The sequence below is a fragment of the Phyllostomus discolor genome, chromosome 5 (assembly GCF_004126475.2).
Source record: "Phyllostomus discolor isolate MPI-MPIP mPhyDis1 chromosome 5, mPhyDis1.pri.v3, whole genome shotgun sequence".
In the NCBI taxonomy this organism is placed as follows: Eukaryota; Metazoa; Chordata; class Mammalia; order Chiroptera; family Phyllostomidae; genus Phyllostomus; species Phyllostomus discolor.
The window spans coordinates 36,813,343-36,827,957 of record NC_040907.2 but is presented as its reverse complement, the minus strand read 5'-3'; the positions used below and the strand labels follow the sequence as shown (position 1 = coordinate 36,827,957).

Below are 14,615 nucleotides of genomic sequence, written 5' to 3'. Positions count from 1 at the left end.
ATAGAAAAACTGAACGGACTTCTTGGCCAACCCAATAATATATGTTATCTGCTTGGAGATGACACCTGATCACCTTATTGCTGGGCAGTGCCCTCCAACAAGGCAAGCATAATGTCCTTACTGATTTTTTTAATTTCATATCATAGAATATAATTGATGTTTGTGAAATAGATAATAAAACTTCAAATATGAGAACTATAACAAGTTTCCAAAGCATAGTGTCTTTTAATACTACTTAGGGCACAAATTATATAAAAATAGTTCATTTTAAAGATTTGTTTATACTTAGTCTAGTCTATTAATGCTCTCTGATATTCCAAGGTAGAACAGCTAAAAACTGATAATTACATCCCAGAAGAAGTTAAACATACACTCCAGTTACTATTTTAAGCCTTGGGTAAAGGCTTCCTTCACAGAGGCCACCCCCACACAACAATGTGGAGCCCTGGGCTTTAAGTCCAGTAAAACATTTGTGTGACTCTAAGTACATACCAAGAACAGAATATTTATTGAATGTACAAGTAAATAAGTAAATAGATGCTGAATGAAAAAGGAAGGAGGGAAGGGAGAAAATTATTTCATACCAAGAAATAGTAAAACAAGTAATCAGGAAGTTACCACCTTTTATTATTTTTTTCATCACCATTTATCCCCCATACCATCTTCTACCTCCACACACTCCCCTCCCCTCCCCTAAAATCACCACACTGTTGTCTGTGTCCATGAGTTTTCTCTCCGTTTTCTTCCTTTTTTGCTTCATCTCTCCACCCCCACCATTAGTTTAAAAATGATTTTAAGAACATTTTTAATTCAAGCAAGAATTCACATGACAAATAGGTAAAGAACATAGTTTATCTAATTCTGTTAATACATGTGTAGTATGCATAATTTCATTTTAGTTACAAAATACAGCTTAATTTAAGATGCAATAATTTGCTTTTGGAACCTTACTTAAAAGTCATTTCAGGACTTAAAGTGAATTGTGCTTAAACACTAAGAACAGTCAAAAATAACATGTACTTACAATAAAAGGGAAAGATGAAAAGATCATACCATGAATGCTATGAAGTTAATTTTATATCTTAATCAAAATGCAAACCTATCACTGACTATCACAGTGTCCAAAAGTCAAAAGCACAACTAATGACTAAATAAATCACAAATTTAACATCTTGCCTATTATGACATTCCCCATTATTGATCTAGGTCATACAATATTAAAAACTGATTTCACTGTCAATTAATTAAACAATAAATTTATATGTAATCCCACATTTTTTACGTTCATTCATGCATTCAACTATGAAAAATATGTTTTCATGTTAAATCTTACCTCATTGTATCTGTTGCTGGGAATTTTGATGCTTGTTTTCCGAACTTCCATGTCAACCACCAGACCCTGGACTACTGGTAATGTATATTGGTAATTTCTGAAGTCCTATGGAAAGGCAGATTGAAGTAGAATAAAGAAGTCATCCATGGCAGGATTTCATTCATATTAGTAAAAATGTAAAAATTGTCAAAACTGAAAGATCCCATTTATCTAAATATTTAGGATAATGAAAACCCCACTGTGTCTGTGTACTCCAGCTTTCTATTAGACTATACTTACAAAGAAGAAGATTAAAACGATTCATATATCTCATATATAATATTAAACAAATATTTGAATGCTTACCCTGCTTGACACCACTTAACACTTTCAGTATTTATTTGTTAACTGTCTCTTCCTCGTAAGGTAAGCTCCAAGAGGGTAGGAACTCTCACTTGGGTTGTTTTTATATTCCAAATGCCTGGAACACCCTAGGCACTGAATGAATATTTGTAGGGTAAAACACACATATATAGGCCCAACATCTAGTGTGGCTGAAGCAAAATGAGCAAGAGTGGTAGGAGTCAAGGTCAAAGTTATAGCATAAAGCTAAATTTCATAGGGTCTTATAGGCCACCATAAAGACCTTTACTTTTTTTTTTGGCCAGGTTTGTGCTTGTACTGTATTGACACAAAGATGCGTGGCAGCTTACATTGAACGAAATGAGTAATTAAAAATTAGCTTTAAATATAAAAAAACCCAGGACCCAGTAATTCCATGCTATCCTAAAACTGGAATCAGGAGGGCCACCACATTCTGGGACTGGGGAGGGGCAGATCAATGCTGAGCACATGTGTCTACCATTATGAGAGGAGTTTGTAATGTTTGAGGACTAGCTAGGAACATGCCCTGACTTCTTTACAAAGAATAGATGGTAAGGGAGCAAGGATAGAAGGAAGATCAGATAAACATAATAAAAATAATCTAGGCAAGAGACAGCAATCATCTAGACCATGATGTTAACAGTTCAAAAGGTTGTGAGAAGTTTTCAGATTCTAGATCTATTCTAGATATACTCTAGGATGCCAGGCTTAAAATAAAAACAAGATAGAATGCTCTGTGCTTTAATTATACATTACCTGTAGTGCTCAATAATCCTGCAAGGTCACTTAGATAATAAGTGTATAATCAGGGGCTGGAATCCTGTACTAATTTGCTCCAAAGCTCCTTACACTTTCCAAACACTATATATATATATATAATAGTGTTTATATTATATATATATATATATATATATATATATATATATATATATATATAATATTGTTCTTTTCCTTTAACATAAATCTTCACCTGCCTGAAACAGCAGGGACATTGCTATCAACAAAATGATAAAATCTTTCTCTCCCTTCTACCATACAAACTCAGATAAGGAAAAAGAAAGCAAAAATTCCCAACTTACTGCAAGAAGATTCATGATGGTATGCCCCGTCTCTCCAAACAATGGCTTCCGAAATCTGACACTGAATAGTGGGCACGGATAAACTACGGAAATGAGAAATGATAAGACTAAGTCTGGCACTTTAAAATTTGGGTAAAAGAGATATTATGGTCGATACAATTTTCCAAATATAATTATAATGGCTCACTAGAGCATATGAAATTTAGAGCTCAAAAAGTATTTAGCATATTGGCATCACAGGCAAATCCTAAGCCTTCTATAAACTATACCAGTCATTTGATGACCAGAATAAGCCTTTTGAAGCTGTTGTTTCAAAAATGACAGAAAGTCTTAGGAAGCACTGTTCTTCAAAGTACATTAACATGATCTGAGAAATAAATATCTTCTTACAGAAAAAACATGTATAGTAAAAGGACAGCAAAATCACAATTATTAATAACTATACCTAAAGCAAAACCAAAAGAAACTAAACAAACAACTAGAACAGGAACAAAACCACAGAAATGGAGATCACATGGAGGGTTAGCAACAGGGGAGTGGGAGGAGGAGAGAGGGGGAAAAGGTACAGAGAATAAGTAGCATAGATTGTAGGTTGAAAATAGATAGGGGGAGGGTAAGAATAGTATGGGAAATGTAGAAGCTAAAGAACTTATAAGTATAACACATGGACATGAACTAAAGGAGGGGGATGTGGGTAGGAGAGGGTATACAGGGTGGAGGGGTGTGAAGGGGGGAAATGGGACAACTGTAATAGCATAATCAATAAAATATATTTAAAAAAAGAAATAAATATCTTCTGATTCCTTTGTGCTCAAGAAGTCTAAAAGAGTTCACTCAGACATCTCCTGACTGGCACCCTCCTTAGGTGAGCCAAATACCAGGTGATCCTATTAGCTGGTTAACTCCTTGAACTTTATGACTTGAACTGTCTGTTCAAGACATGCAGTTATAGGCCCCAGCCAGGTAGCTCAGTTGTTTAGAGCATCATCCTGATACACCAAGGTTGCAGGTTCATACAAGAATCACAAGAAATGCATAAATAAGTGGAACAACAAATTGATGTTTCTCTCTGTCCCTCTCTCTCTCAAATCAGTAAATTAAATTTTTTAAAAAGACAAGAAGTTATACATGTTGGCTCATCTGCACACAACCCTTTCCTTTACGTACTTCATTAGGCTGATTCACATGCTTCCTTCACAGTTCAGTCCAGAGGCCCTTGGTCCAAAAAATGTTTCTCATCTGATTCCTTCATTCTAGGTGAAGTTAAGAGTCCATCTTGGAACTCCCAAAGAACCCTTAGTATTAACTTTGAGTATGTGTTTTAATACAATATACTACTTCATGATTTCTGTACATCTTCTTTACAAAAGATTCTAAGAGCCTACAACCATATCTTGGCTATTTCTGAATTCCCAGAATTCATGACACATGGTAGGGCTTTATTAAATTCTTGTTCATTAATGAATAAATAAGTGAAATTATAAAGCTGACTTGCTGAGAACATACAGTATATAGTTTTATGGTTTATAAAATAATTTTTTCATCTCACTTGATCCTCTTAAAAACCCTATATAATATAAAAGGCAAGCATTATCATCTCCAGTTGCAAAAGAAACAGACAATCAGACAACTTGAGTGATTTGGCCAAAGTTACAAAGCTAATAAGTGGCAAAGTTAAGAACCTATTCAAGTGGTCTGATGTCTAGACACTTTCAACTAGGTGAAGACACAAAGATAAAATAAAGTTTGCATTTAGTCCTTGACATCTTAGAAAAAAATCACAACGTTGTTGTGCTGCTACAACCATGGGCCAGGGAGCTTTTCTGTTGCTTGTCTTGTCAACTGAGAGAGTGATCTCTATACCACTAGTTCCCAGCATCTGTTAGGTTCATAAAATATAATTTGCTGCAGCTATTTTCCAAGTGACAAAAAAATGCACTGACCATATATAGAAACTATAAAAAATAAAGTTATTTGTTAAGTTCAAATTCATTTTTTCTCAAAGTGATTATTCATTCATCAATGAACTATAAAGCCAATAAGTTTACAAGGTAATAAATAACCACTAACTTTCTCATTTGATATTTTCTGTCCTTCCCATTCTAGGCAAAATAAGTAGAGACAATGGCTAAGTTTAGCTTAGCTATTTCAAAATTCTGCTGAATTGTATCACTGGGAGTGGGGAGGTGTGGCTCTGAATATTTCAAGACTTTATGTAGTCAGCATGTCTTGCTCATGTGTTTTAGAAGAAGGTATTTTATACTACTTACGTCGATATTCAGCTCCAAGTCTCAGCATTAGTCGGATGGGAAACACTTTGGCCCAAGGAGTTTCCCATTTCTGTACGAGAATCCCAAACAAGTAAGGTGGGGCTGGGAGCACAAGGTCTTGCAGTGACTGGTAGGTAGATGTCACGTACAGGAATCCACCATGTTCTTTACTGCCAAGGAAACTCTGACTGAAGAAGGAGTGTCCCAAGTTGCCCACAACATTCCCTAAAACAAAAAAGCTTATTGATTACTTTCTATCAATAAATCAATCATATTTTTAGTAATCATTATTAGTCCATACTAGGCCAGTCACTATCACACACTAATTCCTAACTTTTCACCATGAAACACCCATGTTTAGAAAGCTTTTAAAGAAATAACTAGCATTTATTAAATGAAACTTTCCCCCCAATTTTATCAGGGCTTCTGGTGAGTGTGATATAACTTGTATTATCACACTGTTGAAATCTAGCTAAAAGCCAAAAATATTGATGACTCCCTTAGTCAGATGGCACAACTTTACTATATAGATCAAGATAGATATCATTGCCTCAAAAGTTACAAAAAATGTTAAGATTAGGTACGTGCTCTTGGAGCTTGTAATCTCACTGGGTTAACAAAGGCAAATCATGAACATAATGAACTAAGACAATACACTTATGTATGAGACAGTGAGGGAAAAAGAAAACTTACAGAGAAGGTAGTACCACAGACAGGATGCACAAACATGAAATGTAAACGACTTCATATTCAAATAAGCCTTAAGTAGTTTTTAAGTTGTAGATAAGGTGTTTTTTTCCTTTTAACTGTAAATGGTCTTTATTGAGCACTAACTTAAGTATTTTTTAATGAAACAGTAACAAATCAGCCCTTAATTAATGAGATATTTTCCTTCACTTAGAATTACAAAACAACTTTCTGATGAGAGCTGTTCAACATTGTAAGAGCAGATACGTTCACTAGACATGTGCAAGCTTCCTTTGATAGTTCTGAAAGTAATACCAAATACAAAAATCCCCGTCACAGAAGTTAACGCTCACTTTCCTTGAAAACTAGAATCTATCTGTTCATAGAACTGTTCATAGAATCTTGCCCCAGGCTTAACCAAATCTGGCTGCTTATTTCAGCTATTGGGCCAGACATGGTCCAGGTCACAGGCTTTTATGGGGTATTTGCATGCTAGCCCTGTGTCCTTGGGAAAGCCAGGAGTGCCCTGCAGAAACTCTAAATAAACTTTCTCTCACAGTTTGAATCTTGGCTCTGAATTCTTTCTTAGCTAGAACTCAAGTATTGAGTTGCTGAACCAAGGTCTGGTCTGGTCTGACTCCACTGGTCTAACACCTGGTGCCATTTCTCCACCAATGAAGGTATTGAGTAGAGAAAATACGCTTAGGTCTGTGTCATCAACTATGATTGTGTGGCGGACAAAATTCTGTCTGCCTCCTGGTGTACATGTCTTGTTTAACTCCCTCCCCTTGAGTGGGGAGCACCTGTGAATATTAGGTTACTAATCAACTGGGAGTTAATCAACAGGGAGATTATCAGGATGTGCCTGGCATAAGACCTCTAAATCTAGGTATAGAGGTCAAAGATTCAAAGCGAAGAGACAAAATCTTGCTGACCTGGAAGAAAGCAAACATCCGTATTGTAAAACCACCTATGAGCTATGAGAAAAGGAACTGCAGACAGTCTTCAGGAGACAACAGCTATTAAGAAAATGGGGATCTCCCTGACTGGTGTGGCTCAGCTGATTGGGTGTCACCGGTTCAATTCCCATAAGGGCACATGCCTGGGTTGCAGGTTTGGTCTCTGGTCAGGGAATGTACGAGAGACAACGTATCAATGTTTCTCTCTCACATTGATGTTTCTCTCCCTTTCTCCCTCCCTTCCCCTTTCTCTAAAAAGAAATAAAAATAAATTTAAAATAGTGATCTGCAAGAAAGTGAATCTGCCAACAACCAGATGACCCTGAGCTCCAAATGAGAACCCCAGCATGGCTGACACTTGGAGATGCCCTGAGCAGAAGATTCAGCACAGCTGTGCCTCAGCTCCTAGCCCATGGAGACTGTGAAATAATACATTTTTGTTGTTTCAAGTCACTAAATTTGTGGCTTAAAACACAGCAACAGAAAGCTGATAACACAATTAGTAATAACAACTCTGTTAGAAACAGGTCATAGGTGAGTATATATGTTAAAAAAACTTAGAGAAATTCCCAAGAAAATGCTAATAGAAATATAGGTAAAAGACATAAACAGAGACATATGAAGTCTATCCAGAAAGTATCCAGCCATGTAATGTGAAAAATATGCATTTATTGAAGATGATGCAAGATACAAAGAAACATGGTACACAGGACAATGATGCCTCAGTTCCCTTCAAGGTAGGCACCTTGGGACCTCACAGAGTTCTCCCAATCGCCATCAGCTGCCCTGTCATATTTTCCTGAATCTCATCAATGGTATGAAATCTCTTCTCTTTCAAAGGTCATTTTAGTTTTGCAGAAAGGCACAACTCAATGCAAAATGTGGGTTGTAGTGGGGCAGAGTTACCTGAGAGTGATTAGATGTTTTGCAAAAAAAACTCTGCACAAGACGTGATACATGAACAGGCACATTGTCATGATGAAGCTGCCAATCACCATTTGCCTATAGCTGTGGCCTTCTGAATCATCCGAATAGTTTCAGGGAAGGAATGTTCAAGTTTAATGCAAAATTTGATGCAGTTTCATTGCTCTACTTGCTCAGTCATTTTGAATGTGACAGCCACACAGTACACGTGCTCGCTCAATGGTGTCTACTGCTCCCACTGACTAGTTCAGTGAAGTCATCACTATTCACACATGCACATATCAGTCCACTTTCCTTGGCTGCCAGATTACACTGATGTCACATAAACCATTCTTGTTATATTAACAATGGCTGGACATTTTCTGGACAGACCTCATATATCACAAAGGACAAAATATTCATGGCCAGTAAATACATGAATACATGCCCAGCCTCATTAATAATTAGTGAAATGCAAATCAAAATGAGAAACCATTTTATACCCACCAGACTGGCAAAAATTAAAACTCTGGTAACATCAACTGTTGGCAACTCACACACTGTGGATGAGGACAGGTAGATATAAACTGATAAACCACTGACCACTCTGGGAAACAATTAAACATTATCTAATAAAGTTGAAGTTATCCACTTCCTATAAACCAAAGCTCTCCTAAGTATACCTATAAAAATTTATTTTTTAAAAAGATTTTACTTACTTTCGGAGAGAGGGAAGGGAGGGAGAAAGAAAGGAAGAGAAACATCAATTTGTGAGAGATACATTGATCAGGTGCTTCTTGCACTCCCTGACTGGGGACCTGGCCTGCAACCCAGGCATGTGCCCCAACTGGGAATCGAACTAGTGAGTGACCTTTCAGTTTGCAGGATGGTGCTCAGTCCACTAAGCCACACCAGCCAGGGCTACATATAAAAAAATTTTAAAGAGCATGTCTATGTAACAATAAACTGGTAAGAACAGCAAACTGTTCATCAGAAGGAGAATTAATAAATTCTAGTACTCTTATGTAATGAGTATAAAACTGTACCCTGAAAATGAATAAACTGGAACAACTAGAGCAATGAATGAAAGTCAAAAACATACAGGGGAGTAAAAAAAGCAAACCACAGAAAATAAACAGTGTGACACCAATTGTACAAAGTTGAAAAACATGCAAAACATGTTATAATCCTTAATGATGTGAGCATTTGGGATACAATTATGATAAAGAGAAGCATGAAAAGCATAATACAAGTTTGATGAGAATGGTTACCTAGAGATTGGGGATGGGAAGTTTGGAAGGAAGATGTAATCAGGACAGTAAAGAAAGATTAGTCATTTTTTATCCCATGTTTGGTATTTTGTTTACAGGTGGTTATTTTGTTATTATGCTTCATAACTTGCATGAATACTAAAAATATATTTATATACCAAATATATTTTTTTCAGATTTTATTTACTTTTAGAGAGAGGGAAAGGGAGGGAGAAACATCGACATGTGAGAGAGACATCAATCAGTTGCCTCTTGCCTGCCCCCAGTGGGGACCTGTCCTGCAACGCAGGCATGTGCCCTGACTGGCAATTGAACTGGTGTCCTTTGGGTTCACAGGCCAGCGCTCAATCCACTGAGCCACACCAGACAGGGATATGCCATATAATTTTTTAAAGATTATTGAAGGACTTTAGAAGGAATTACCTTTTTTAATACTTATCTGAGGACACGTTTATTAATTTTAGAGGGAGGGGAAGGAAGAGACAGAAACATCAGTGTGAGAGAGAAACATTGACCAGTTGCCTCCTGTACATGCCCAACCAGGGATTAAACCTGCAACCTAGGAATGTGCCCTGACTGAGGATCAAACCTGCGACCTTTTGGTTTATGGAACAACACTCCAACCAACTGTGCCACACAGTCCAGGGCCAGAAGAGATACTTCTATCTGGGAGAATCATCAAAGAATTCATACAGAAAGTGGTCTTTGAGTAACACTCAAGAAGACTAATAGGATTCAGATAGTTGGGGGGCTGGAAAACAGCATGGTGGTGGGGGGTCATGATCATGAGTAATGAAGCAGGAAATGACTGTACAATGGGAGTATGGGCAGACTAGGAGTGAGAAATGAGGATGAAAATGTAGGATCAGATACCGAATGGTAGAGCACACAGTTTATGCTAAAGACAATATGGAGCCAATAAAGGTTTGTGATAAGAAAGGGAAACAAGAGATTAACTCCAGAAAACATGGTCTGGTACATACAATTCTCACTTTGTTCACGTCTATATTCTGAGTGCTTGTTTACAAAAAAAACAAGCACAGAACATGGAGGAAGGAAGGAGAGGAAACAATAAACAATCTGAAATCTCCCATGGCCCCATAATATCAGAAAGCATTCTAAAACTCTTAAATGTCATTTCTCACAAAATATAGTTTTCCCCTCACTGTGGAAAGCATAAGCAACTATGTATGATAAATATATACATACATATACTAAATAAGAAATATATGCATACACATATTATTACTGAATACATATAGTTTAGATAAAAATTCAGAGGAAATTATAAAGTAAGTTCATTCAAGGATTTTTCAGGCTTTTTGAACAATTTATGCCACAGGAACGAACCACTAAGCAAGTGATAGAGTGCTTAAGGCTTTCACTCTCAGGGGCAATTTAAGATACCATTTGTCAATTCCACACCTTATGCTACGCAGAGGAGAAAAATAATGAATTGCAGTTATTTTAAAACACTTACTATAGGTTTCCACCTATAAAAAAAATCATAGTGAAATAATATATCAAGTTGTTACCTTCATTATCTAAAAACAGGATTCTTAATAAAACATGCATATCACACAGATATTATGCATACCTGGTTTTAAAAACTACTGTACTATTATTAGATACACAGAGGTTACTGACATAACTAAAGAAAACTGGTCTGGGAGCTTTCGTCCTAATCAATCTAGACCTGTGATTTCAACGAGCCATTAACATCTCCAGGTATCTTCATGTATAAAAATAAAGAGTTGTTACTACTAAATAATCTAAGATACTTTTCTAGTCCCATTACTTCTATGAGCTGTGAAATGATTCCTATTCAAGGAGAAACTCTCATAGCTCACTTCTTTATACTTTTGAAATGTTATTTACTTAGCTATATATGTACCTGCCCTCATCCTGTATTACAGAAAATATTTACGAAGGCTTAGATGTATTACAGGCCGACCTTAGACTATTACCATTATCTTACTATCAGTCCCACATGATTTTTTGTAAATTATTGTATTTTAATATAATGGACTCTACTGATATATAAGGATATTTCTTAAAAACGAATAACCATTTATACTAAACATATAATGACTCATATAATAATTCATGCCTTCCCTTGTTGGTATTTCTTAGAGTTCCATTCACAGCTCTAGCCTCTTCGCACTGGCCTATCTTATTCATAACCATAGCTTCAAATATCACATAAATGCTGTGTCTGTATTTTAGCCCAGACCTACCTCCTGAGGTCCATATCCATATATTCATCTTCCATTTACATATTACCATCTGTTGTCATTATTTCAAATTCAACACACTGAACAAGGACCTCAGCTGCCAGCTCTGCTCTCCTATTTACTATCTCAGTGAAAAAGAACAGCATCCACCCAGGTGCCTGAGCCAGAAATCTGAAGCCAACTTTGACTTGTTCCCTTTCATCCTCACAGGCACTCAGCATCAAATCCTTTGAAATGAAGCACTGCTGTCTTTCGTGTCTGTTTGTCACTCTTTATTCCCACTGCCATTACTTACCTTAAAAACTGATAATTTCTTGCTAGATTCCTACAATGACTTGTAAAAAATATCATTTGTAAGATAATGAGTGTTGGTAAGAATGTGGAGAAAAGGGAACCCTTGTGCACTGTTGGTGGGAGTGTAAATTGGTGCAGCCACTGTGGACAAGAGACAGTATGAAGGTTCCTCAAAAATTAAAAATAGAGCTACTATACAATTCTGCAATTTCTTTCTCAATTTTAATAGTATGTCTGTATACTAGTATCCTTAGTGTTCTCTAACTTCTAGTAGCTATGCATTTACTCTTACATTGTTGTAGTAAAAAAATCTACAATTTATTTATTTTGAAACCATAATAAAGTTGTCCATGATAGTGGTTCTTGAAGCTTGAAAATTAAATGTAAAGTAACCTGGTTATGTAAATACTGTTAACTAAAGAACAAGTAGTAAGTTATGGTTATGCTTCCCTCAAGTGGGTACCAATATCATGAATCCTCAGCTACTCAAAGAAAAATATTCTTTTATCAGTTCAGTGGATTCTCTTACCAATTTGATTCTAGCCATTGTAAAACAACAAACACACCAGGTAAAGTACTAAAACTTATCATTTCCTCAAACCATGGAAAGTTCTAACTTATCACCAATATCAACCTCCAATGCCAGGTGTCCAAATTTAAGGCTATTATTTGGCATCTGTGTCTGAAAGTTTCTGTCATCTTTTAAACCTAATAAAAAATAAAATAAAAAACAAAACAGAACAAAAAAGAAGTTTTTGTCATCTATAAAGGGTGCACACTCAATCATAATGCATTCCCACCTGCCAGGGCATCCCGATAAAGCTGCACAAAATGACTAAAGATATCTTTGGGCAAACACTTCTCATCCGGCAGACACTGGAGAAGAATGACTATCTCAGACTGACCCACCGCATGCATTCCCTTGGTCGTGAAACACCAGCACTTCCTGTTCACATCTACAGATGGAATAAAAATAAAACATGAAGACATTCCTCTTAATTCTTACCCTTATAAAATGCACAGAAATCTATGTTATAATACAGTAAAGAATAAAATAGATCATTCTGAGCCTGTATAATTCAACTTGGGAAACACACTTCATTGAGTGAAAGAACTATTGTAGAAAAATAAAATATACCACTACCTCTGGTGTATTAAGGGCTCTAGGCAAACCCTTAGGAAAAAATTGGAAGGGAAGTAAAAGAAGTAATACTGAAAGAAATACATTGAAAACTTTTAAATTCTATTATTACAGATGTAATTATCAGAAGAAACAACATTCCTTTAAAGATAAAATAAATAAAACCAAATTAGGTATCCTTAGCTATAATGATTAAAAAATGCATTTCCTCATCTTTATTAAAAAAAAAACACTTAAACAAAGGAAATAATTACTTATGTAAGACTAGAAACAACAACAACAAAAGCCAATATTATAGCTTTGAATTCAGGTTGTGATGTAAAATATATTTTTACGTACACATTAATCTGTGACCAAAAGATTCTGGCAATTTTAGTTATAGTCCTTTCTAGGAGAAAATTCAAGGTAATTAACAACATGACTTGACTTAGCTTTGTGCTATAAAAAGTGGTGAAAAGGATGGCTTTTCTGAACTACTTACTTCCACTTCTTCAACAAAAGACTCTATAGAGTCCTAGCAGCACAAGCCATATGTAAAAGGATGTTAAAAATAATGTTCAATCCTTGACACTTTTATCATTTGTACTACAACACAATGTGATCCCCCCCAAATTGAAAAAGGGTTCAGATAAATTATGAAACCACAATGTAAGTCAAAACTAATAAAAGGTCCCTTCTTTCACTTTGGCAATTGTTACTTTATATATCTAAATAGGAGATGTCCAATCCAACTATTATTAAGATGGTATGCATTTCAGGAATTCTAGGTTAGCTATTTTCTAAATATAGCTTATAAACTAGACATGATAAATTAAAATTGAGTAAATTATTTTAAAATCTGACCCTAGAAGGAAAGATGGCAAGCATTAATAACGGGCTAAACATACAAGGGTATGATTAGCAAGTAAACGAGAAATATGCATTTCATTAATGTAGAGCCTCTAAAAAAACAGGTGTTTCTGGTTTCCAAGGTCAACTTAAAGCAAGCACACAGGGGGAACTAGAGGACTGCTCCCAGTGCTTCCATCCTCTCTCCAAAACTGTGCCTATTATTTAAAATTCATCCAGGATAAATGTGTTCTGTATTTTCTAATACCACCTTAGAATCAAGATTTTAAGTTACTCTCTTCTCTCTCATTCTGATGCACAAGAAGGCACCATGAATTGATAAGTTTCTTCTGAACCTTCAGATGTACTGAAGTTTTACTACATGTTAGCTAACTAACATTTTTCCCAAATAACATTTTGCACCATGGTTAAGATTTCATGGGAAGATTGAAATCTAGCATGTAAATTGTATGACCCTCCTGGATAATTTATCCATCATTAGTTGGTTATCCTGGTGGTTAAGCTGTGACATAACATTCCCATCTCAGGCAGAACTTAGATCAATTCACGTTTTCTTTAGCGTTCCTCCACAGAGAATTTACCTATCCCATACCTATGACTAAAAGCAAGAGCTTCTGTAGGTACCACAACTGTCCTCTGGAATATGTAATTATATACAAACAAACTTCTTCAGTACCAAGTTTTCAATAAGATGTGGCTCTATATAAAAATTCTTGTGTGTAATAAATATGAAAGCTTTGTTTATTATATGTGAATCAGTAAGGTATCTCATTTTTATTTTAAAAACAAAATTTTAACTTACAATTTACAATTTTAACCATTGACAACAAATTTGCATTTAAAACAAATACAAGTGGGTCGGGGCCACCATCCTCCAACTGCTGCATCACTGAAATCTGTGATGGCTTCTCTTCCACAGCATAGTCTGTAAGGGGAGAAAACGATGTGAGAGACTGGCTAGGGTTAAACACAGAGGGAAATCCAGTGGGTGAACAGGCTGATTATTCACATAAAAGAAATGAGCATCTGATTTATAGATACGGTGAACACAGGTTTGTACCTGCTGTCTCAGCATTGGGTGTATTATAGTGTTCCCTTTCACTCCCAGTTTGGATGACAACATAGTCATCCTATGTAGAGACTTCTCCACAAAATGACTTGTGACAAATCTAAAGACAACCCTTCTATTTAACAAAATATCTCCAACAATTGTAACAAGAATTTCACACACT

The 14,615-nt window shown here is 35.9% G+C and overlaps 1 protein-coding gene across 2 annotated transcripts in view; it reads right to left on the bottom strand.

Moving 5' to 3' along the window:
* Positions 1–14,615, bottom strand: part of ZFYVE9 (zinc finger FYVE-type containing 9) — a 124,965-nt gene that overhangs the window by 25,350 nt on the left and 85,000 nt on the right. For both annotated transcript variants that reach the window (XM_028511350.2, XM_028511349.2), the window contains 5 exons: positions 14,186–14,308; positions 12,194–12,349; positions 5,046–5,270; positions 2,776–2,858; positions 1,334–1,438 (listed from right to left, as the gene is read on the bottom strand). In XM_028511350.2, coding sequence (XP_028367151.1) covers positions 1,334–1,438; positions 2,776–2,858; positions 5,046–5,270; positions 12,194–12,349; positions 14,186–14,308 — 692 coding nt within the window. The remainder of the gene's footprint in view (positions 1–1,333; positions 1,439–2,775; positions 2,859–5,045; positions 5,271–12,193; positions 12,350–14,185; positions 14,309–14,615) is intronic.